Here is a 22,245-nt window from a genome sequence, read left to right as displayed (position 1 = left end):
GCAGCGCTGAGCCAATGAGAGCGCGCGGCGGTGATGACGCAGCAGTGTCCAGGCAGAGCCGCAGCTCCCAGCGTTGCCCACCTGGAGCCACCTGCGCCCGGCCCGGGCCCCAGCGCCCCCCGGCAGGGGAATTTGGGGAGGTGGGAGGGGGGGAGCGCCAAGGCCGGGCCCCCCCGCGCTGTGGTGGCGGCAGCGGCTGCAGTGGGGAGCGAGTGCGGGCGGGAGCGGCCGAGAGCCCAGCGCTGCCCCAGCCCGAGCTGCCCCAGCTCCATCGCTGCCCCTGCGCTGGGATGCTGTGGGTTTGGGGGGAAGAGGGAGCCGGCAGTGGGTGCTGGGCCTGGGGGCAGCAGGAGAAGGGAAGGAGAAGCGGGGTTGAAGAACAAAATGGTCAAACGATGCCTGTGGAAGGAGCAGGTGGGATTGTGCAGGAGAAAGAAGAATAATGGGCGGGAGTGTGAGGAAGAGTAGGGACACCGCAGGAGGGTCAGAAATGAGAAGCAGCACAATGTTCCACCCCTCCCTGTATCTGTAGCCTCTCCCACAGCCCCAGGAGCGTTGCTCCCCCCATATGCAGCAAGTGACCGAAGAGGATGATCCATGATTTTCACAGGGGTGAATCTTGGTGTTTGTGAGCTTTATAGGGCTAAATGTTGGTGCTTTGGTTTTTTGCAGGGGCTGAATCTTTATATTTTGGAGGGGATTTGGGCTGCAACTTACTTTTTGGGGAGTGTTTGATCTATGTCTTGATGTTTGGATAATTTTTGTGCTGAATCGTGGTGTTTTGGAGGTTCTTATAGACACAAGATGCCAAATGACTTCCTGAGATGAACTTTGGAAGGAGGAACCCCCAGCCCAAGGTGCTCTTTTTTTTTTTTCCCCTCAAACTAGGATTTGTCATTCCCATGCCGTGGGTAGATGGAGGAGGAAAAGCCCCAGAGATCCCTCACGAGGAGGGCTGCAAACCCAGCCCAGGGAGCTGCGAGGAGGAAAGACCCTCCCTGAGCCGGGAAGGCGGCCGGAGATCCAGGCAGAGCTCAGAGCTGGTGGAGAAGTCTCCTGGAGGAGAGAAGCCCCACAAGTGCTTGGAATGTGGGAAGGGTTTCAGCTACAGGTCCCAGCTGATCCGGCACCAGATGATGCACACTGGAGAACGGCCCTATGAGTGTGGGAAATGCAGGAAGAGCTTCAGGACTATTTCTCATCTGATGGAGCACCAGGTGATCCACACAGGGGAACGGCCCTACACCTGCTTGCAATGTGGGAAGAGCTTTGGGCAGAGTTCCCACCTGAGAAGCCACCAGCGCATCCACAGTGGGGAGAGGCCCTACGAGTGTCCCAAGTGTGGGAAGAGGTTTCAGACCAGCTCCAATCTCCTCAAACATGAGCGGATTCACACAGAGGAGAGGCCCTTCCGCTGCCCCGACTGCAGGAAGGGATTCAAGCACAACTGCACCCTCATCAGGCACCGGCGCATCCACACTGGGGAGAGGCCCTACGAGTGTCCTGAGTGTGGGAAGAGCTTCTCAGACAGCTCAGCCTTGACCCGACACCAACGGAGTCTCCACTAAGGGAAGCCCTGTGAGTGCCCCGAGTGTGGGAAGAGCTTCGTGCTCTGCTCCAGCTCCATCCCCAATGGGAGGATTGGTGTTGGATGGTAGAAAAAAACACAAAAACACAACAAACAAACAAAAAACCCCCCCAAACAAACAAACAAAACAACAAAAGAAACCCAAAAAACCAAAACCAAAAACCCACCAAAATAGTGATACGCACAGAAGCAATATAAAAACACCAAAATCAAACAAAAGGAATAGTCAGCTTCGAAATAAAGAATGGAGAAAAGTCATGAACTAACATTTCTCTTTTTTTTAAACTATGGAGAAAAAACTCTTGTTTCCTCTAAAACATGTAAAAATATTTTGAAGTGAATATGACTGTTCCAACTGTACATATAAAGAAAAGCATTAATATTAAAGTAAACAAATGTTAAAATTGCAGTAATCTCCTAGGTTTAAATAATAAGAAAACCCCTGCTGTCCCCCCCAATAAAACAAAAAGGAAGAAACTCTATTCTCAAAAATGAAGTAAGGTTTTGTTTAAACTGTTATAATCCTTAAACTGTGCATCAGAAGTTAATATAGTCCTCAATAAAAGTTATGAGAAAAATTGTTAGTCTGTATAAAGGATTTTTAGATAGTAATCAGATTTCCATTCTCCTGGGAAGCTAATCACTGTAATATCAAAACAAGAAGAATCCGTTTTCTTATGAAGAAATCTCCATAGACTGAAAAAAAGTCTCCTCTTTCAAGTAAATGAGTGAAAAACTATTTTAGAGATGGTAGACTGAGTTGTTTTTGTACGTGTTTAGTATTAAAAAAAATGTATTGAAGAAAAAGCTGTAGCCTAAAGTTTTCTTCTAAGGGTTTTTTCTTATAGTTTCTAGTAATAAAATTTCTCTCTATACCATTTAAAGTAAAACCTGGTTTTTCTCTACTTCTTAATCCTCTCTCACAACAAAAAAATTCAAATTAATGAACCAAAACTACTACATTTAACCTCAGTGATTCCAGGATTTTGATTTCCTATTACCCAAGGGTATCTTCTGGAGCCAAATGGTGATTGACTGGGGCAAAGACCAAGATTTTGGAGACAGTGGGGTGGAAACTCCTCCAAAAATGTTCTTCCCTCCCTCCCAAGCACGTGGATCCTCAGCTCGCACAGACACAGAAATTCTTTTATTTTGGCCTTGATTTGCTTTTCATTTCTCTTCATCCCTTTAAAACATCCAACACGGGGTAAAAATAAAGACACTGAACTGAGACATGGGTGGGGACACGGGGGGACAATGACATGGTGGGACACAGACATGGAGAGTGACATGGGGACACATGGACATGGAGGGGGACGTGGCCATCCGTGGGGACATGGGGGGACACAGACATGGATGGAGATGTGGGGGACAGTGACAGGGATGGAAACATGGTGGGGACACAGCCATGGGTGAGGACATGGTGGGACATGGCCAGTGACATGTGGGGACACGGCCACGGCCGGTGCCATGGGGGGAACTTGCAGGGGCTGTGGGGGATGCTGGCTTGGAGGGAGTTGAGGGTTCCTGGCAGGGACTTGGGGCTCGCTGAGGCCTTTGGGGACCCCAGGCCGAGCGGCTCCGGCTGCGCTGGGAGACCCTGGCGGAGGTTCTGGGGCAGCTGCTCAAGGACCCCCTGCCCTGGAGCCCCAGCCGGGCATTGGGCTCCTGGAAGGGAATGAACGTCCTTGTCCCCAGCACGACAGATTTCTTATTTCTTGCAGGTGCAAACGGTTCTCTTACCAGAATAGCTTGTTGTGTTAATTGTTTTCATGCTTAAGATTGTTTTCAACTGGGAACAAGCAAGTAACTTAGCTGCACATAGAAATGACAGGCTAGCTATTAATTTAGCAGAGAGCAAGACCTGATTTTATGAAGTCTTTTATAATTTGTCTACCTGACTGCAACATCTCACCCTTTTTCATTAATTCAAGGAAGGCTCATATGTTCTGATGATAAAATAGCTCTCTCTTGTGAGGGTGTTATCTCATTAAGGTTATCACTGGTTATCTGTTAGATATGGGATAAGATACACAAAAGACCGATTACAATCAACAAAACTTAGCAAATTCTATCATGTCATTGACACAGGGTTTCACAGCATGAGAAAACAAAAGAATAATGTCCAGTGTCTCCTAGGGAAATGGGAATAAATGACCATTGTTTTAAAGTCCAAATAGTCCATTAGCTGGAAATGTTGATCTTTGACATCACTGAATCCAAGTGCTCTTGGATCCTGGAACAGGGAATAACTGAGGAAGGTTAGTAGGAACACTATACCATGATGTTGACACAAGGCTTTTGTTGGCAATTTGCCTGTAAATTTCCAGACACAGCCATGTCTTGGCAGTCCTGCTTCTGGTTTTGTTCTGGCCACGAAGGCTGCATGGTGATTAGGTTCTTTTTCTTCTCACTGGGCTTCATTTTCTTGGAGGCAACTGATGTTTGGCTGAATGAACAGGTGACTACTTTGAAGTTGTTGATGATAAAAACACATGCATACCTTCTCCTTAAGTTAATGACTTAATTAGTCTTTGTAAATTCAATTGATGAGGTTTACCTAAAAATATTTTCTTTTTTTTTTTGTATAAATATTGCATTATTCATATTTCCTTAGGAGTTAATTTCCCCTTCTTTGTTTTAAAAACAGCATGCGTGACTCTTGCACTGAACATGAAGGGAACATCAAAACAAAACAATATATATAGTAAAACCAAACACTTACAGCAATCGGGAATAATTCAGATACAACAATATAAAACATTTCTGATAACAGATATAATTAATAACACATCTGAAATTACAGGATTACCAAGCACTACAACATTGTACCATCATCCCAGTGTCTGCAACAGCTGATAAGCCTCAAATCAGTGAAGAAGTGGATAATCATCACCGGAAAATGATTTGGGACGAAATGAGCGCACAGCCGCCTGTGGCTGCAGTGCAGAGGCAGCTCCCAAGTCGGGCAGCAGACGGCGGGGGGGGAGCTCCGGGCCCCGCGGGGAGAACGGGAGCCTGAGCCGGCGGCGCTGAGCAGCGGGGGCTGCAGCCACCCGAAAGGGGGGTGGGAAAGCGCCACAGCGGGGAACGGGGGGGCTGTGATACCCCCTGAGCCGGGGCCTGAATCCTTAAAAACCGGAATAATCACGGACGGAGACCCTCTAACTAATTAAAGTTACAAAGTGGTGTGTTTATTCACCGGCACGGGAGTCACCTCCCAAAGGCGTGACCGCCCCGAACAAGGTTCTTTGCCCTCTATTTATTGCCCAAGATCTTACATACAATACATGTGCATAACCCCAGCACCTCCCATCCCCATCCCATATTAAAATGAGCCCATTCGTCCTTCACGTGTGCGCAGTTCTTCTCTTGAATTGGGTCAGTGGTCTCAAAGGATGAAGTCAGGAGAGTCTTCATCAGGTCTCTGTGACCCCCTGGAACAATCCAAGGCCTCTTGCTTTGTGATTAACTGTTGTGTTCCGTCAGCGGATTCAGGATCCAGGGTGGTGTGTCGGTGCATTGCCTCTCACAACGGGTCTAGAAATTCAGAAGGGACCCTGTTTAATAGCATACAGGGCTGACCAGTTTATGGTTCTAGGAATTGCTCTTTCCAGCCCCTTCACTATTAATTCCTGGTATTTTGTTAGCTGTGCTGCTCCCTCTGATCTATTAGCATTCCAACCTGGATCCTGAAGGGGAAATAAATCCTTAATGTCCTCCTGTGTTGTTCTGCAATCATCCTCAGCCAGATCTTCAGCCACCTTCAAAGCCAACTGCTTCTCTGAGTCTGTTAGAGAATCAAGCAGTAGCTGGAGGTCAGTCCAACCAGGCCTGTGCTGTCTAACCATAAACTTCATTCTCTTAGCAACACCCATTGGATCGCTCTGATAACTCTTAGCAATCTTTTCCCAGGAATCCAGATCCAATGCAGAAAAGGGAACTTTAACTGGCACTGTTGTTCCCTCAGAGGTTACTGTCTCCCTCAGAGGAGCCTCTCTAATTTGTTTTCAGGTCCTTGATGCTGTGGGACCCTGTGGGGAGGGCCCTTCCTCCTCACTGTCACTGGGGGTGACGGTGGGTACAGTCAGGTTGGCTCTCATGCTTTGGGAATTGGGGGAAATCCTGCTTTAATTCCTGTTCTCCCGAGGGAAGGTGATGCAGGGGATGAAGTGGGGATAGAGGCTGGAGTTGATGGCTACTCTGAATCTACTTTCTCTATCACCCCTCCCCTTTCCTGCCTTTTAGAGGGTGTTTTAAGCAATTCTTCTGTTTCTTTTTCCTGAGCTTCCATACTATGTATCTTGTCAGGATGTGTGCATCTTTGGTTTATTGAACACTTACTGCAACATCGCTTGGATTTTCCCCCGTTAGCTTTATTATCTTTTTCCAGAGCCAACACTGAAGGGTCAGATGGTGGCCTAATCCCACAATCCCTTTGCCACTTGTAGTGATTCCAAAGGGTGGAAAACATCAGCATAATAACCTCCTGCAATTTTTGTTCACGCCTAAGTAAAAGCATTAGCTGTAACAAATTTTTACAGTCAAGCGTCCTGGCTGGTGGCCATTTCACCCCTCCTCAAGTCTTTAAAGTGGCCACCACTGCGGGCACAGCTTAACAAACTCTCTCTTGGTTTCTGTACCACCATAGCCCACCAGCTCTTTCCAACGTGTCAAAATACATCCCAAGGGGCTGTCTTTAGGAATCTCTCTGCTCTCACTCGCCCCCATGCTGAGAGTTCCTCCTCTCTCAACGCCTTTTAATCTTGTCCCAACTCCGAAGCTTCACCTGGTGATAATCAGGTACAAAGGTACACTGAGCACACTCACCCCTAAGGATCTGTGCTGGTTTCTGTGGGGTTCCTGAAATCCCGTTTTCTAACAGCTCAAATATTCTATTGCTACCGTGTGCCTCCTGACCAGTGACCAATAAAATCCATATAACTATCTAGGTAGCCTTTTATTCCTTTCTGTGACAAAGATCGCAAATTCCATTTCTAGGCATCCTCCACTTGTGTACTTGCCAGACCCACAGTTCTCGACAAATTACACAACGAAACACAACCCACGGGTTACAGTCACAGCTCCCCCTTGGACAGGAAAGTTCCTTTGGCCTGGGATCCCCCTCCCTGAACCTTCTATTCCTAGGCATATAATTTTACCAGCAGGAGAGAAAGGGAAAAGATAAAAGCAACTGAAGGAAAAGGGTTAACAGTGAAAGCAGCGAACCAAATCACTTAAGCTCTGCAATTATAATCTTTGACACAAGATGGCTGTGTTGCCTAAAGAATGAAACCTTTCCACACAAAATGGCGATATCTTTCTAAAATACTCACAACGCGCACTACACAACTAAAAAAAAAAAGTTCCTTTTTATTCACCTCTAAAGGAATTAATGTATCACAACCAAACACTTCCAAACACTTCACTCACAACACTTTTACAAAATGGCAAAATTCAAAACAAAAATTCGTTTTCTCCCCCTTCAAATTTCTGATCACAGTTCGCTGGCAAACCAAACCTCTCTCGTTGTACCTTGGGCTGAATATTCACAAAGCCACGCCGAAAATCCGGCAAACTTCGGCCAAGGCACAATTCCTCTGCGGGGGGAGGGTAGCTCTGAACTCACGTCGCTGCCTCTCCCCTCCGCACCTAGGGACCAACAACAATTGTCAGAATAGTGCCCCACACACTGGTGATTTTAAAGCCTCACAAACAACTAACTATATTTTCTCGCAGTTAAAACAGCCGCAATTAAAACTTCGGGGTTGGACGGAAACCGAGAAATCTTGCTCAAAGCTGCAAACCCGCAGTACCGGGTACCGGGGTTACTCCGGAGTGTGCAGGATGTAATTTCAAACCGCACCCACACTGCTCGCTTCCTTTAAACACAAAACAAACAGCTTAAACACAAAACTGCCGCTCTCACCCGGTAATACACCGTTCACAATCTGACTGCTTGCACACACACAGAGCCAAAGCTCACACGCATCAACCAAAACTCACACACACACAGAGCCAAAGCTCACACACACAGCCAAAGCTCACACACACAGCCAAAACTCACACACACACAGCCAAAGCTCACACACCACCCCAGCCCCCGCGATTCAAGTGTAATACAAGTGCTTTGGGTTCCTCCGCCCTCCCGGGTGTATCCCTTCTGCTAATCAGCCGCAAATCTCAAAATTCTTCCACAACCTACACATACATAAATTCAAAACACATACACTACTTTGCGAACATGCTCCCAAAACCACACAAACCAAAGTGCATACAGCACACCGCTAACCCACAGTCTAAGCACACAAAACAAGTTCCATCCACACGCTCAAGAACACACGCGCATCTGGAGCACACAGACTGTGATCACCATATTCTGCAACCCAAAAATGGAGTCACCCACACACCACCACTCGTGACGGATCCCTCAAGCTAAAAGCCCACCACGCTGCTTTTAAACCACAGATAGAACTGGAGCCACCACAGCTCCCGTACCACAGCCCTGCCATGAACGCTGTTATTGCCCTGCCCCAGCTCTGCCCACGCTGCCGGGCGAGCTCCGCTCCCGGCGGCCGCCACCGGCCCCGCTTCGGGACAAGAGTTCCTGGGGCTGTTACTGATCTCACCCGGAACACAAACCACTGCCAAATTCCACGGAAACTTACAAACAAATCCACTTCAGGCTTTTTCACTGCGCGCTTGACATCTCGCAGCATCTTATCAGTTTGCCTTTCTTAAAAGTGGTTATCTTTAATTTTTAACCATACCTTTTTTGTCCGTATCTCCGGCAGATCTCGTTCTTTCCCCCGGGGTGCCAGCGAGGAAAAGGAGCCCTCTTCCTAGGAAGATCCCAGGTGGGCGCCCAAGAGGGATCCCGAACCTCGCTGGCCCTCGGCCAGAGAGAAGAGAGTCCTGCTGCGGTCACCAAATGATTTACCAAAATAAGAGTATTGGCCTATTACTGATACCCAACTGTGACGGACAAAAGACTCTTTAACAATTTAAAGTTAGAAAGTGTATGTTTATTCAGTGCTGGACAGCAGCCTGAGGTAACCCTCCAATACACACTGCAAAATTACAGGTGATCACAGAGTCGATTTATTGACAAAAGCATCAAACAAATACATATTCATAATACCAGCCTCTCCCATCCCCCCGCTTCCTGTGGTAATTAGCTTGAATCGCTATTAAGCATGCGTGGTTGGCTTCTTGAATTAAGTCTGGGGTAGTTTTTGTGGGGAGGGGTCTTAAAAAGAGGAAGAAAGGCGAGTCTTCCTCGCCCTGAACTCTCGACCCTTTCTATCGACGACAATACAAATGGCTTCTGGGAGAACTCCAATTTTCCCTCCCTTCATGACTTTGAATAAGTTTCTGCTTGCAATTGAAACTACTTACTAGTTTCATCTGTTCCCGTTGCAAGCACAGCTGAGCAAACATAAAATGACAGTCAATAAATTATTTAAGTTTCAGATAACCATCTGAAGGCCAGTTTCTTCTAACTTCTATCTCTTAATTATTTTCAGCAAGGCCTATGTTTATTCAGCACCGTTTAATAAACTCTAGTAAATAACTAACTTTTAACTAATCCTAATTTCTCTACGACTAAGTGTTTCACTTGGGTGACACATTGTAGTGTATGCACCCCATGCCACAGCAGCTGTACACAAACTAAAGGGGGGACATTGGCTGGCCGGGAATAGGATGCTTAAATACCAATCGCTGTTATTAGAGCAGGATGGTTTACCTTGGAAACAACTTCTGTTGTTAAGCCTGCCATGTTTCTGTCCTCCACCTTAACTGACGATGTGCCTGATCAGGACTGTTTGCAGACAATTGAAGAGGTCTATTCCAGCTGACCAGACCTGAAGGACGTGCCCCTGGAAAATCCAGATCGGGAGCTTTTTACAGATGGCAGCTAGCCCAGAGAGGACATGAAAACATTTCAACATTTTTGTGTTGAAAATCTTTTGAAACATCTAAAACAGGTAATAGGAAAAGGAATTACTGACATTGTACAATCAGTAGTGAGCAAATATGAAATCTGCTGTAGAAACAACCCTGATATGAGGAAAAGAGTTGTGTTAGGAGTAACAAAGGCCAGGCATCTTCCTGGAGATTACTGGCAAATGGATTTTGCAGCATTACCAGGCAAACAGGGACACTGGTCCATACTGGTATTAGTTGACACTTTCAGTGGATGGCCAGAAGTTTTCCTCTGTCGCACTAACACAGCCAAGGAAGGAGTGAAAGTTTTGCTCAATTATGTAATTCCAAGGTTTGGGGTTCCCTTGGGGATGTCATCAGATAGGGAACAGCACTTTGTCACAACAGTGGTTAAAGAAGGGAGCCAGATTTTGGGAATTACTTGGGATCTGCACACACCTTACAGACCCCAAGCAAGTGGTGAAATTGAACGTATGCATGGGACCCTCAAAACACAAATTAGCAAACTTTGTCAGGAAACATCCATGACATTGGTTCAAGCCTTGCCTGAAGCTTTACTGAGTATCCACATCCAACCGAGGTGGAGGGATAACATCAGTCCCTATGAAATACTGTATGGCAGCCATATCAGATTCCACATGTTCCAGGTGAAATTCACATGAAGGGCAAACTTGATTCACAGAGATATCTAATGGCTTTGGCTCCACATTGCAGAAGCTCCAGAATTACATCCTGCTATCCAGACCCATAGGACTGGACACACCTGCACATCCCTTCCAGCCTGGAGATTGGGTCTATGTGAAGTGGTGGGACAGTGATCCTCTGCAAGCCAAGTGGAGAGGACCATTCCAAGTCCTGCTAACCACCCTCACCTCAGTCAAAGTTGCTGGCAAAGGATCCTGGATTCACTGCTCCAGAGTTAAGAAGGGTTCTGCTCCGGAAACTACTAAAAGAACAGAGATTGATGCAGATAAAAATATGTTTTCAATTATTCCTCTTTTATGCCCAAAGAAATGTTCATAACAATCATTATTCTTCTTTGCATGATAGCCAACTGTGCAAGACATTTCTACTGTTAGATATTTATCTATTATTAGATATTTATCTGCTGATAAATATTTCTTATTGTTATTTACTATATTTTAGATACTTATCCATTATTAAACACCTATTATTAGCAGATATTTAGAATAGAGACTTGACAAGGTAAAGGCCTTGTTAAGCCTTTAAAGGGGGGAAAAGATGCCTTAATTTTCAACTTTCATATTTTTCAGATTCTGTGCTGCCCTAGTGCGTGACTCTGAACTTCAAATAAAGTGTTAGCAAGTTCTCTTCACAGCTTAGTTAGACAAAACAATCCTTTTCCAGTCTGAGAGCCAAGGACACCGTTGCAGCTTCAGGCCCAAAAATTGTGAACAACAATGAATTGAGGAGAGCAATCTGGGTGAATGAGACTTCATAACCTGGAGCTCTAATTGGACAATTAACCCCAAGATGTAAATTGACCAAAACTGATAAAAGTGTGAAAATCTGTGACTGCTCGTCCATCTTGGGTAGAGCCACGGCCGGGCTCTTGTACTGCCCAAGGTGAATCCTTTGAAGGCCTTTTAGTAAAAACCTCCTTGACTCCTTTAACTCTGTCCAGCCTCTCTGGGCATCAGTTGGAGATTCCCCAGTGACCCTGGTGATCCGTGTTGGGAAGACACCTGGCTGGGGGGCTCCACATCTTCCTGGCTCCCTGTGGACACCTGGATGAATGCAGGGGCAGGAACGTCCATTGGGACCCAAACTGACATTGGGAATTCCTTGGGGAGAGCAGATTTGTTGACTTTCAACCCAAAAAAAATCTTCTGCATTCAGTCCTATCTTCTGGTGGCATCAAAGAATACTAAACAGTCTTGGAGATCTTTTCCAACCTCAGTGATTCCACAATTTTGATTTCCTATTGCCCAAGGGTGTCTTTTGCAGCAAATACTGATGAACTGGAGCAAAGACCAAGATTTTGGAGACAGTGGGGTGGGAACCCCTCCAAAACAGGTTCTTTCCTCCCACCAAAGCACATGGATCCTCAGCTGGCATGGACAAGGAAATCCCTTTCTTTTGGCCTTGATTTGCTTTTCATTTTTCTTCATGGAGTAAAAATAAAAAAACAGAAGCTCTTCTCGGGATAAAAAACAAAGACATTGAACTGAGACATGGGTGGATGTAGTAATTATGTTGAGATAGACATGACTGGCATCATCAGCAGTCCTTTATTAAAAACTTGTCATGCCTTATTTCAATGGACTTCTCTTAGGCAACTCTGACTCCTTCCCTCATAGGCAGAATCACACAGCTCTGACTCCTCCTCTCCTCTCTGCAAGTTTCCTTCTTCCTTCTACATCACTGGCTAACCCCAGCCTGTCCCTTATCTGGCCACCTAACCCTGTCTGTCACAACAACTTCTTACCTTATCTGGCCCTTGCACAACCCCATGTCCCTTCTCTCCTCACAGCACAGCCAGCAGACTCCACCCCAAACTGCAGCAGATCCTCAGTCTCAAGCTCCAGCTGTGACTGTGACTAGTGGCCAGCTAGCCCACTCTTTTATAAAACACCCATCCTCATTGGGCAGGCAAGGCTGTTTGCACTCCTCAGTAATCAGTACAGGTGTAATTCATTGTGAAAGATTGCCTTCTAGCCTTTCAACCTATCTTCCCACAAATTCCCCCTTTTTTATTTAATTAAAATAAATTGACATGATGACACATTCACATATTTCACCTCAGACTAACAGTTATACAATTGTTTGGGCAACACATCACAATAAGAACATATACTTGAAATCTCAGTTCTCAAATATCACAAGTATGCTTAGCTTTACTTCATGATTGTTTCTTTCAGCAAGTTCTTATATAAGAAATAATTGTCTGCATGCTGTAGATTGATTAGACATTTACTTTTTCCCAGAGCCGAGAGTCTTATTACTTTTCTCCTCACATATAACCAATTTATTCCGTTTTCATTACCCAAAGTGAAAGTTTACAGCAGCATAACAACCACATCCATTTCATTCTGATTGATTCTTCATTCTTTTCTCATTGATTGTTAGCTTTCTTTTTTAATTTACTTTGGTTTAGTTTGGCTTTTAGCAGTACAGAACATCAACCTAAGGATTCTCTTAGCTCTGAAATGCCTTTGTGAATTAAGCTTGATACATTACCCAGATTCTCACAGTACATACTATTAAAGCTCAAGAAGCAGAAAGCTGCAATTCATAAACACAATATATATATTTCAGCATCAAATAGACACATTGCATTCAACAGCAGAACCACCATCTCCAGCTTTTCCTGTATCTTGTTCCTTTAATTACTTCACTTGTTCCTTCTTCAGCTGAGTTGCTTTTGTAAAATTATTTTAGCTAACTTCTGTGCAGGAGTAACATATTTGAACTTGACTCTTAATTCAGCTTTTTGGGGGACACAGAGGCAGCTCTAGCAGGCTCTGCTTCAGGGACAGGCACATTCTCAAGCTGAACTTCATTCTTCTCTTGCTCCCCATTAACTTCAGTTTCTAGCTCTGATTCTTCTTCTACCTCCTGCTCTGTTTTCTATTCTTTTAGAGTCTCATAGAGCAATCTCCAGGTGGCAGTCAAATTTGCAGCTGCCTTGTCCCTTTTGCCTACTGCATCCCACGGTCTTTCCCCAACTTCTTTCCATACTCTAACACTAAAGGCGGTACTTTCATCAATCTTAATAACATATTTTTTTTTCCCCAAGTGTTTTTTTAATACACATAAAACAGTCTGTTGCCAGTGGCTCATCTGGATAAGCATCCCTTCAGGTGTCACAGTCAATCAGGTTCAGACCAGCGGCTTCCCCCACTGCTCTCAGCTTCCCTGGGCTCCATCTCTGGCTGTACCTCACCCTACAGCCCAAGTCCAACCACGTTGGCATCACCATTATGTAGTAACTATGTTGAGACGGACTGGACTGATACCATCATCAATCCTTTATTAAAAACTCTACATGCCTTCTTTCTGTGGACTTCTCTCAGCCAACCCTAACTCCTTCCCTCAAAGGCAGCTCCACACAGCTCTGACTCCTTTCTTACAGGCAGCTCCACACAGCTCTGACTCCTTCTCTCCTCTCTGCAAGTTTCCTTCTTCCTTCTACATCACTGGCTAAACCCCAGCCTGTCCCTTATCTGGCCACCTAACCCTGTCTGTCACAACAACTTCTTACCTTATCTGCCCCTTGCACAACCCCATGTCCCTTGTCTCCTCACAGCACAGCCAGCAGACTCCACCCCAAACTGCAGCAGATCCTCAGTCTCAAGCTCCAACTGTAACTGTGACTAGTGGCCAGCTAGCCCACTCTTTTATAAAACACCCATCCCCATTGGGCAGGCAAGGCTGTTTCTACCTCTCAGTAATCAGTACAGGTGTAATTCATTGGGAAACATTGCCTTCTGCACTATCCTTTCAACCTATCTTCCCACACTTATTCTGTAAGGCTTTTCTTATTTCCTATAGTTATGGTCACCATCATCTCATGGTCATGGTCACCTCACAGTCACCTCATGGTCACAATTGTCTCACAGCCATGGTTGTGTCATGATCATCTCATGGTCTTGATCACCACATAGCCATGGTGTGTTGTGGTCATCTCGTGGTCACCTCTTGGTCAAGATGTGTCATGGTCACAGTCATGATCATCTCATGGCCTCCAGCATTTCATGGCCGTGGTGGTGTCATGGCAATCTCGTGGTCATCTCATTGTCACCATCATCTTGTGGTCATCTCATGGTCACGGCCATCTCATGGTCATGGTCATTTCCTGATCACCATCATCTTATGCTCACGGTCATCTCACTGTAATGGTCACCTCATGATCATGTCACTGTCACCTCATGGTCATCTCATGGCCACGATCACATCAGGGTCACCCCAAGGCCATGGCTGTGCCACAGCCAACCCATGGTCATCTCTTGGTCCAAATCATCTCTTGGTCAGGGTTGTGGTTGTGTCATGGTCATATCATGGCCATGGTCACTCTCATCCCATGGCCATCTTGTACTTGTGTCATGGCCATGGTCATGGCCAGGGAACTTCTCCAAGCCCCAGTTTTGGAACACTCAAGGACCATTGGGGGCAACGATGCCTGGCCTGACCCCTCTCCCATCCCACTGCCCTTCCAGGAGCCTGACATGGCCAAACCTGTCAGGGCTTGGCCTGCCCTGACCCCGGGCTGGTGTCAGTGAAATGGCTAAATAAATAATAAAGGGACAGGAATGACTAAAGGGCTAGAAACTGAAAGTGTAAGGAGAAATAAAAAGGGTGCACAAAGGCCCCTTTAGAAGACCCTAAAATGGGGTTGAGCAGACACTGATACAGACTATGAAGGAATGTTCTAGAAAGCTTCCAGCCAATCACAGACCCTTGTGCAGTCTCTATTTGCATGGTTATGCCCAGTAGTTCCCATAATCCTTTTCTTCTCCTCTACTGCTCGCCATAGTGTGACTGGATGTTGTCTGTCTTGGCTCCTCAGTGTCCAGGGTTGTTACCTGCTGTGGGGCCGGTTCCCAGCCCGTCCCTTCCAGGATGGACTGCTACACAGACTCTCCTGGGGACACATGGGATATGGGACATGGAGCAGGAAACAAAACCTGGGGGATGGAATTGGGTGTGGCTGAGAAGCCCTCATTTTGCTCCTGGTGTCCCCATCCCAGTCCTGGTGTCCCCATTTATGTGTCCCCATCCCAGTCCTGGTGTCCTCACACTGATCCTGGTGTCCCCATTCCCATGAATGTGTCCCCCACCCTAGTCCTGGTCTTCCCATCCTGCTCCTGGTGTCCCCGTCCCAATTCCTGCTGTCCCCATTCCCATTCCTGCTGTTCCCATCTCTGTCCCTTGCTGTCCCTATCCCATCCTGGTGTCTCAATCCCCATGTCCCCATCCCTGTCCCCAGTGTCCTTATCCCTGTCCCCAGTGTCCCTATTCCCACTCCTGGCTCCCAGTGAGGAACTGTCGGCCACTGGAGGAGGGAACCCGGATTTATTGCCCCAAGAAGGATTTATTGCCCAAAGTAGGATAATTTCACACCAGAAAAAAAGCATTGGGAATATTTGTAATTCTTAGCTTTAAAACACTAGAAAATGGGAAATGTATCTGTTAGCAAAAGCTGTGGGTGGATGGGAACAGTGGGATGAGCTCTGCTGGCATCTCCTGGTTTCCTGGGAAGAGGGAAGGGGCCAGATCCAGCTCCATGGATTGCTCAGGCAATGATTTCTGTCGGGATGAGAGAGGGTCACGGTGTCACCCTCTCCATGTCCCCATCCCACAGGATGGACCTGGCTGGAGCCCATGGAGAGTGGGAGCTGTTTCGGAATCCCACCTCATCCCGCCCCAATCTTGCTCCATCCATCCCACGCGATCCCGTCCCATTCATTCTGCCCTAATCCCACTCTGGAATTCCACCCAATCCCTCTCCATCCATCCCACACCTACTCCATCCATCCATCCATCCATCCATCCATCCATCCATCCATCCATCCACCCCAACTCACCCTGCTCCATCCAACCTGCACCAATCCTGCCCCATCCATCCCACCTGATCCCACTCCAGAATCCAGCCCCGATTCCACTCCACAATTCCATCTGATCCTGCTCTGGACCCCTGCATTGATCCAGAATCCCTCCCTGATCCCAGTCTGTCCATCCTGCCCCGATTCTCCTCTGGAATCCCACCCTGATCCCATTGTGTACCTGCACTCAAGGCGTTGGTTCCCACGTCATTTCCTGCAGAAAGAGAAGATCCATGAGATTCCAGCACAGATCCAGTTAATCCACTGGGAATAACTCCAGGATCCATCCTGGGATCCAAACAGAGAGGATTCAGAGCTGGATCCACCACTGGTACTCACCGGCTGCCATGTTGCATCCATTCCTGTCCCTCCTCCCTGTGGAAAAACAGTGGGATCGGCGTTGGTGGCACAGGATTCCCAGAACAGTGCTGGGTGGATCCATGCCCTTTCCCAACCCCCATCCCGTGCGTTACCGGATTGGCGCTTCCAGACAACGAATCCAATGAGGGCAATGAAGATGATGATGGCAGCAATGGACACAGCGACCACCACAGTGAGATTCCTGCCAGATGTTGGCTCTGAAAAATGTGGGATGGTGAGGAGGGGGAGGGGAATCCCCATTTGGGAATTCCAAATTCCCACATTCCATATTCCCAGCCTCACCCCAAGCGTAGATCCCGGGCTCTGACATTCCAGGATGCTCCACCCGGCACCGGTACTGCTCCCGCTCCTCCGGCCGCGCCTCGATCCTGGCCCAGGTGTGGAAGGTGCCGTCGCTGTTGGGAACGATCCCGCCCCACTCCGTCTCCTGATCCCAGATTTCATCCCCCTTCATCCAGTTGACTGCGATGGAGCTGGGGTAGAATCCGTACGCATGGCAGGACAAGATCAGCGTCCCGTGTTCCTCTTTTCCAGACACATGGACATCAGGGGGCTCTGGAATGGGATAACGGTGAGAGACATGCATGGAATTCGATTGAGTCCATGGGTGAGATCTGCCCCTGGAATTCCCACTGGAATTGGATGGGGGTGAGACCTGCCCATGGAATTTCCACTGGAATAGGATGGGGTGAGATCAGCCCGTGGAATTCCCACCGGAATTATCACGTTCCCAAGTCCTCCATTCCCAAATCCCACATGAATTCTGCTCCCACCTTTGCGGTCCAGCTCCTTCTGTCCATATTTGACGTATTTCTGGAGCCACTCTGGGCATTCATGCTCCAGGTAATTCGCCTGCCTCTCAACCTCGTTCGTTTCACTTTCCCAGTACCTCCTGCTGATCTCAGCAGCGCTGTCAGCCGCCACGAATCTCCTGGATCCCAGGTCAAAGGAAATGAGTTCCCGCCCATCGTAGCCATTCCGGAAGGACCCACGGACGCTCCCATCAGATAGGAGCTCACAGCCAAAAAGCCATTGTATGGTGTGGAGACCTGGGGGAATTGTACCCACAGAGTCCCAGTCCCACAGAGCCCCATTCCAGCCCTATGGAGCCCCAGAGTCTGATGGGGACCCACAGAGCCTCATCCCAGCCCCATGGATCCACATCCCAACCCATGGATCACAAGATATCCCATACCAGCCTAATGGATCCCCATCTCAGCCCCTTGGTGCCTTGTGAATCCACATCCAAGCCTCATAAATCCCATTCCAGCCCTATGGATCCCCATCTTAGCCTCATGGAAACCCACCCCAGCCCCATGGATGCCACCCCAACCCCACAGATCCTATCCCAGCCCCACAGATCCCCCCCACTCACCCCTGCTCTGGTTGTACCGGTCCCGCAGTATATCCAGGTTCCTGGCATCCATGTTCTGGTTCCCCACGCAGATCTGGGTCTCCCTATCCCAATATCCCGGCCCGACTCTATCCTTTATCCACTGCGTCAGCGGCTCCATCCGGCCCCGCTCGCTGTCATAGCGCACGAAGGGGATCCCATCCAGGTATCCAATCATCATGAACTGAGGGATCCCTGGGCTGGGCTCTGACACCGCCACATCCAAGTAATACAGGGAGTGAAGAACTGGGGGGACACAGAGATTTGAGGGGATTGAGGGGGTCATGGATCAATGAAAGGGTAACTGGGAGAGACGGGAAGGGGGTGCATGGGGTCCCAGTGTCCAGGAATGGTGGCTCAGGGGACTCCCACTATCAAGGAAAGGGGGATACAAGGACTGTGAGAGGTGGGATGGGAGTTCCAGGGGATTCCTGTGCCCTGGAAACGGGGCTCAGGAGTCCCCGGTGTTGAGGGAAAGGGGGGGTTTCGGAGATGGGAAAGGCAGGAATGGGGGTCCAGGGGGTCCCTGGTTCAGGGGAATGGGGAATCTGGGGCTGGGAGAGGCGAGCGGATCTTGGAGGCGCAGCCTGGGAGACAGGAAAGACACCGAGGAAGTGCGGTGGGGGAGGGGACGGAAGGAAAGGCCGAATTCCAGGGAGTTCATCTGGATCTTATTGGATTCGCGCTGCGAATCCCCTGAGACCCCTGGGGCGGCCGGGACCCTCTGGGACCCCGTTTCAAATAGCGGCGGGAGTGGAAAACGGGGGAGACACGAAAGTTGGGAGGTCCGAGGCAAAGGTGAAGGGCGAGACTGAGGTCTGGGAAAGGGGGATGCCCGAAAAGGAGGTGCAGGGTGTCCCAGGCCTTGAAATGGAGATTCAGGGGTGTCCCAGTGCCCAGGAATGGGGGTTCAGGGCGGTCCCGGTGCCTGATGAGGGGGTTCAGGGCGGTCCCGGTGCCGGGGAAGGGGGAGTCACAAAACCCAAAATGTGGCTATGGGAGGTTCCCGAGTCCAGGAATGAAGTTTTACGGTTTAGCCCGGAAATGGAAGTTCAGAGCGGTCGCGGTTTTAGGGGTCCCACTCACCTTTCGTCGCTCCCCCCGGGTCCCAGAGGAGCCCCAGGAGCCCCAAAAGCGGCCCCAGACCCAGCGCTGGAGCCATCGCGCTGCTCCGCTGCGGGCACGCCCGGCTCCGCCCGGCTCCCCCCGCCCGGCTCCCCCCGGCTCCCCTCGGCTCCCCCCGCCCGGCTTCGCCCCAGCACTGGCCCCGCCCCCAGGGCGGCCTCCGGCCCCGCCATTGGCGCCGCATGTTCCTGTCCGCCAATGGCAGCAGTATCTCTCAGTGACGTCATCAGTCGCCGGGTAGATCCCGGTCTCGCAGGTTGGGGCGCAGAAGCGACAGAGACCGAGGGAGCGCGGTGGGGAGAGGGGTCGGCGGAATCCCAGAGAATTCCTCTGGATCCCTCTGATCCCCGCTGCGATCCCCCGGCGGCCCTTTGAGAACTACCTGCAACTCCCTGAAACCCTCCTTAAGAAAGCTCTGGGAGTGGAGAACTGGAGGGACACGGAAATTTGAGAGATCCAGGGGTACAAAGGTGAAGGAAAAGGGAGGGTCCGGGGTCTGGGAAGGGCGAAATGCCCGAGAAGGGGGTGCAGGGGGTCCCAGTAGACGTGACGGGGATCCAGGAGGGGGTCCCAGTATCGAATAATGGGGTGCAGGGGGTGTCCTCATGCCCAGTAATGGGGGTTCAGGGGGTCCCAGGATCAAGGAAAGGGGGTTGAGGGCAATGGGGGGTCCAGAGGGTCCCTGTGCCCAGGAAAGGGGGGGCACGGGTTGAGGAAAATAGAGAGTGGGGGCTGGGAAAGGCAGGAATGGGGGTCCAGGGGCTCCCGGAGTCGAGGAAAAGGGGGACTGGGGTCTCCGAGAGGGAGAGGGTCGGGAAAGGGGTGCGGGGGGACATTGGTGCTGGATGAAGGGGTTCAGTTGGGTGCCGGTGCTGGATAAGGGGATACAGGGGGTTCTGGTGCGCGGGAATTGGGGGTTCAGGGGAGTTCCGGTCCTGAATATGGGGGTTCAGGGGGTCCCGGAACTGGGGAAGGTGGTCTCAGTTCCTCCGAAATGAAGATTCAGGGAAGTTCTCGTGCCCAGAAATGGGATTTTCTAGGAGTTCCCATGCCGGTAACTCGGGGTTCAGGGGGTCCCGGTTCCCAGGAAATGGGGTTTCGGGGGGGTTTCCGTGCACGAGAATGGGGCTTCAGGGGGTTCCACGTTCCAGGTAAGGGGGTTCAGGGTATTTTTCGACTGGGCAAGGGGGTACAGGGGGTCTCGGTGCCCCGAAATGAACGTTCAAGGGGGTCTCTGTGCCCAGGAAGGGGAGTTCGTCCGGAATTGGAAGTGCAGGGGGGTCCCTGTTCCCAGCAACGGGGTTTCAGGGGGGTCCCGGTGCCGGGGGCGGTCACCGGTCCCCGGGCGGATCCCGAAGCCGCAGCTCGGGAGACGCGAAAGTGATCGGGGAACGCGAGGAGGGGGAGGGGACAGAGGAAACCCTGGGAATTCCTCTGAATCCCCTCCGGGACCTCCCAGGACCCCCCGCAGGACGAGCAGAGGGTGGAGAACTGGGGTGGACGCAGAGACTGGGGGGTCTGGGGGCGTTCAAGAGTCAGGAGCAGAACTGGTAGATTCAGGAAGGTTCCAAGGTTCAAGGAAAGGACTGGGAGAGGCGGGATGGGGGCTCCAGCGGGTCACTGTGCCCAGGAAAGGGGTCCAGGGGTCCTCGGTTTTGAGAAAAGTGGAGTTTGAGAGCTGGGAAAGGCAGGAATGGGGGTCCAGGGGGTCCCTGAGTCACGGGAAAGAGGGAGCTGGGGCTGGGAGAGGCGGGCGGATCCCGGGGACACAGGATGGGCGAAGGGAAATCGAGACGGGAGGAAAGGGGAATTCCAGGGAATTCATCTGTTCCCACTGGATCTCCTCTGAGATCCCCTGGGACCCCCCGGGACCCCGGGGGACCCTCTGAAACGCCCTTCCAGGAAGCGCCGGGAATGGAGAACTGGGGAGACGCAGAAATTTTGGAGATCTGGGGGTCCAAAAGCCGAGGAAGAGGGCGCATCTGGGGTCTCGGAAGGGCAGCATGGCCGGGAATGGGAGTACAGGGGTGTCTCAGAGCACTGACGGGGGTGCGGGGGAATCCCAGTCTCGGATAAGGGGGTGCAGGGGAAAGGAGTACAGGGCTGTCCCCGTGCCAAAAATGGGGGTTCAGGGGTTCCCGTTGTGGTAATTGATAAAAGATTCGTGTTAATCACAAAAGTCTTGGGGTTCGTATAAACCAGAATACTAAGGTCTGAAGTGAAGCATGGACGCTAGATAAAGGAAAATATATGATTAAATCGTTCTGTTTTAAATCACCATGTTACGTTATGTTGTGTTGTGTTATGTTTCCCAGATAAGTTATATCTGCTGCCAGCTTGCAAAATCACACTTCCGGATAGTCCTTCCTGCCTTTGTTTGATCACTGCTGCCTATCTCAAGGACCAGACTTCCAGATTTCCCTGGTGGTTGTCTACAAAGACCAGATGTTTATCTGTGAGACTGACTATCGCCCAGAGGCTTTGTGAGTTTGGATACAGATGTTTATTCGACCACCACTGCTTACTTGGCAAAATTATGACAGAAAAAAAACCAAAATTCATGATTATAATGAGAAACCATAGTATAAGAAGAGGCTGTAAACCAAGGTTGGATGGAGCGTGGAGTGGGCGGTGACCCCTCACGTTCCCACGCTGTTTGATCTGTCTATATCAAATAAAGCAATCTAAATTTTGCTGAATATCGAGACTTTTGTCTCTCATTTATAACAATTGGGAGGTGAGAGGAGTGATGGGATCTGGGGAGATCCAGACCATTGCCAGATCGTGGTCAGCTCATGTTCATCACGTGGTCACTCATGGTCATCTTATGGTCATCTCCCAATCACCATCATCTCATGCTCATGGTCGCCTCATGGCCAGGATCATGTTATGGTCATGGGCATGCCGTGGTCATCTCTTGGTCACAATACCTCATGCCCATGGTCATCTCACAGTCATCATCATGTCATGGTCACAGTCATGGACATTTCTTGATCACCTCATGGCCATGGTTGTGTCATGGTCATCTCATGGTCACTACATGATCCTGGGCACCACATGGCTGTGTCATCATCATCTCATGGTCACAGTCCTCTCATAGTCATGGCCGTCTCTTGGTCATCTCACAGTCACAGTCATGTCATCATCACAGTCATGGTCATTTATTTCCTGATATCCATCATCTCATCTTCATGGTCAACTCTCAGTAATGGTCACCTCATGGTCATGGTCATCTCATGGTCATG

General features: G+C 49.4%; 1 protein-coding gene and 2 long non-coding RNA genes across 4 annotated transcripts; 1 reads left to right on the top strand and 2 right to left on the bottom strand.

The window, feature by feature from the left end:
- Positions 1–4,760: 4,760 nt before the first annotated feature.
- LOC148217888 (uncharacterized) lies at positions 4,761–10,399 on the bottom strand. The gene is made up of 3 exons (XR_015800671.1): positions 8,257–10,399; positions 7,124–7,240; positions 4,761–5,378 (listed from the first exon to the last, which is right to left on the bottom strand). It is a non-coding gene; the product is annotated as an uncharacterized LOC148217888 (long non-coding RNA).
- A 5,153-nt stretch (positions 10,400–15,552) lies between these two features.
- Positions 15,553–19,119, bottom strand: LOC148217887 (class I histocompatibility antigen, F10 alpha chain-like). Of its 2 annotated transcripts, none has more exons than XM_088158374.1 (8): positions 18,962–19,119; positions 17,858–18,121; positions 17,256–17,531; positions 16,765–17,037; positions 16,575–16,679; positions 16,441–16,476; positions 16,283–16,315; positions 15,553–15,805 (listed from the first exon to the last, which is right to left on the bottom strand). In XM_088158374.1, the coding sequence occupies exons 1-8, from the start codon at positions 19,035–19,037 to the stop codon at positions 15,792–15,794; spliced, it is 1,077 nt and encodes a 358-aa protein (XP_088014500.1). In that variant the 5' UTR covers positions 19,038–19,119; the 3' UTR covers positions 15,553–15,791. The 2 variants fall into 2 exon arrangements, with proteins under 2 accessions (XP_088014500.1, XP_088014501.1); XM_088158375.1 differs by having other exon boundaries at positions 16,441–16,469.
- A 140-nt stretch (positions 19,120–19,259) lies between these two features.
- LOC148217886 (uncharacterized) lies at positions 19,260–21,699 on the top strand. Its single transcript, XR_015800670.1, has 2 exons — positions 19,260–19,470; positions 21,316–21,699. It is a non-coding gene; the product is annotated as an uncharacterized LOC148217886 (long non-coding RNA).
- Positions 21,700–22,245: the final 546 nt, after the last annotated feature.

Source organism: Sturnus vulgaris, unplaced genomic scaffold (genome assembly GCF_052056855.1).
Source record: "Sturnus vulgaris isolate bStuVul1 unplaced genomic scaffold, bStuVul1.hap1 Scaffold_198, whole genome shotgun sequence".
Lineage (NCBI taxonomy): Eukaryota > Metazoa > Chordata > Aves > Passeriformes > Sturnidae > Sturnus > Sturnus vulgaris.
The sequence above is the reverse complement of the archived record's forward strand: the minus strand, read 5'-3'. Positions and strand labels throughout refer to the sequence as shown.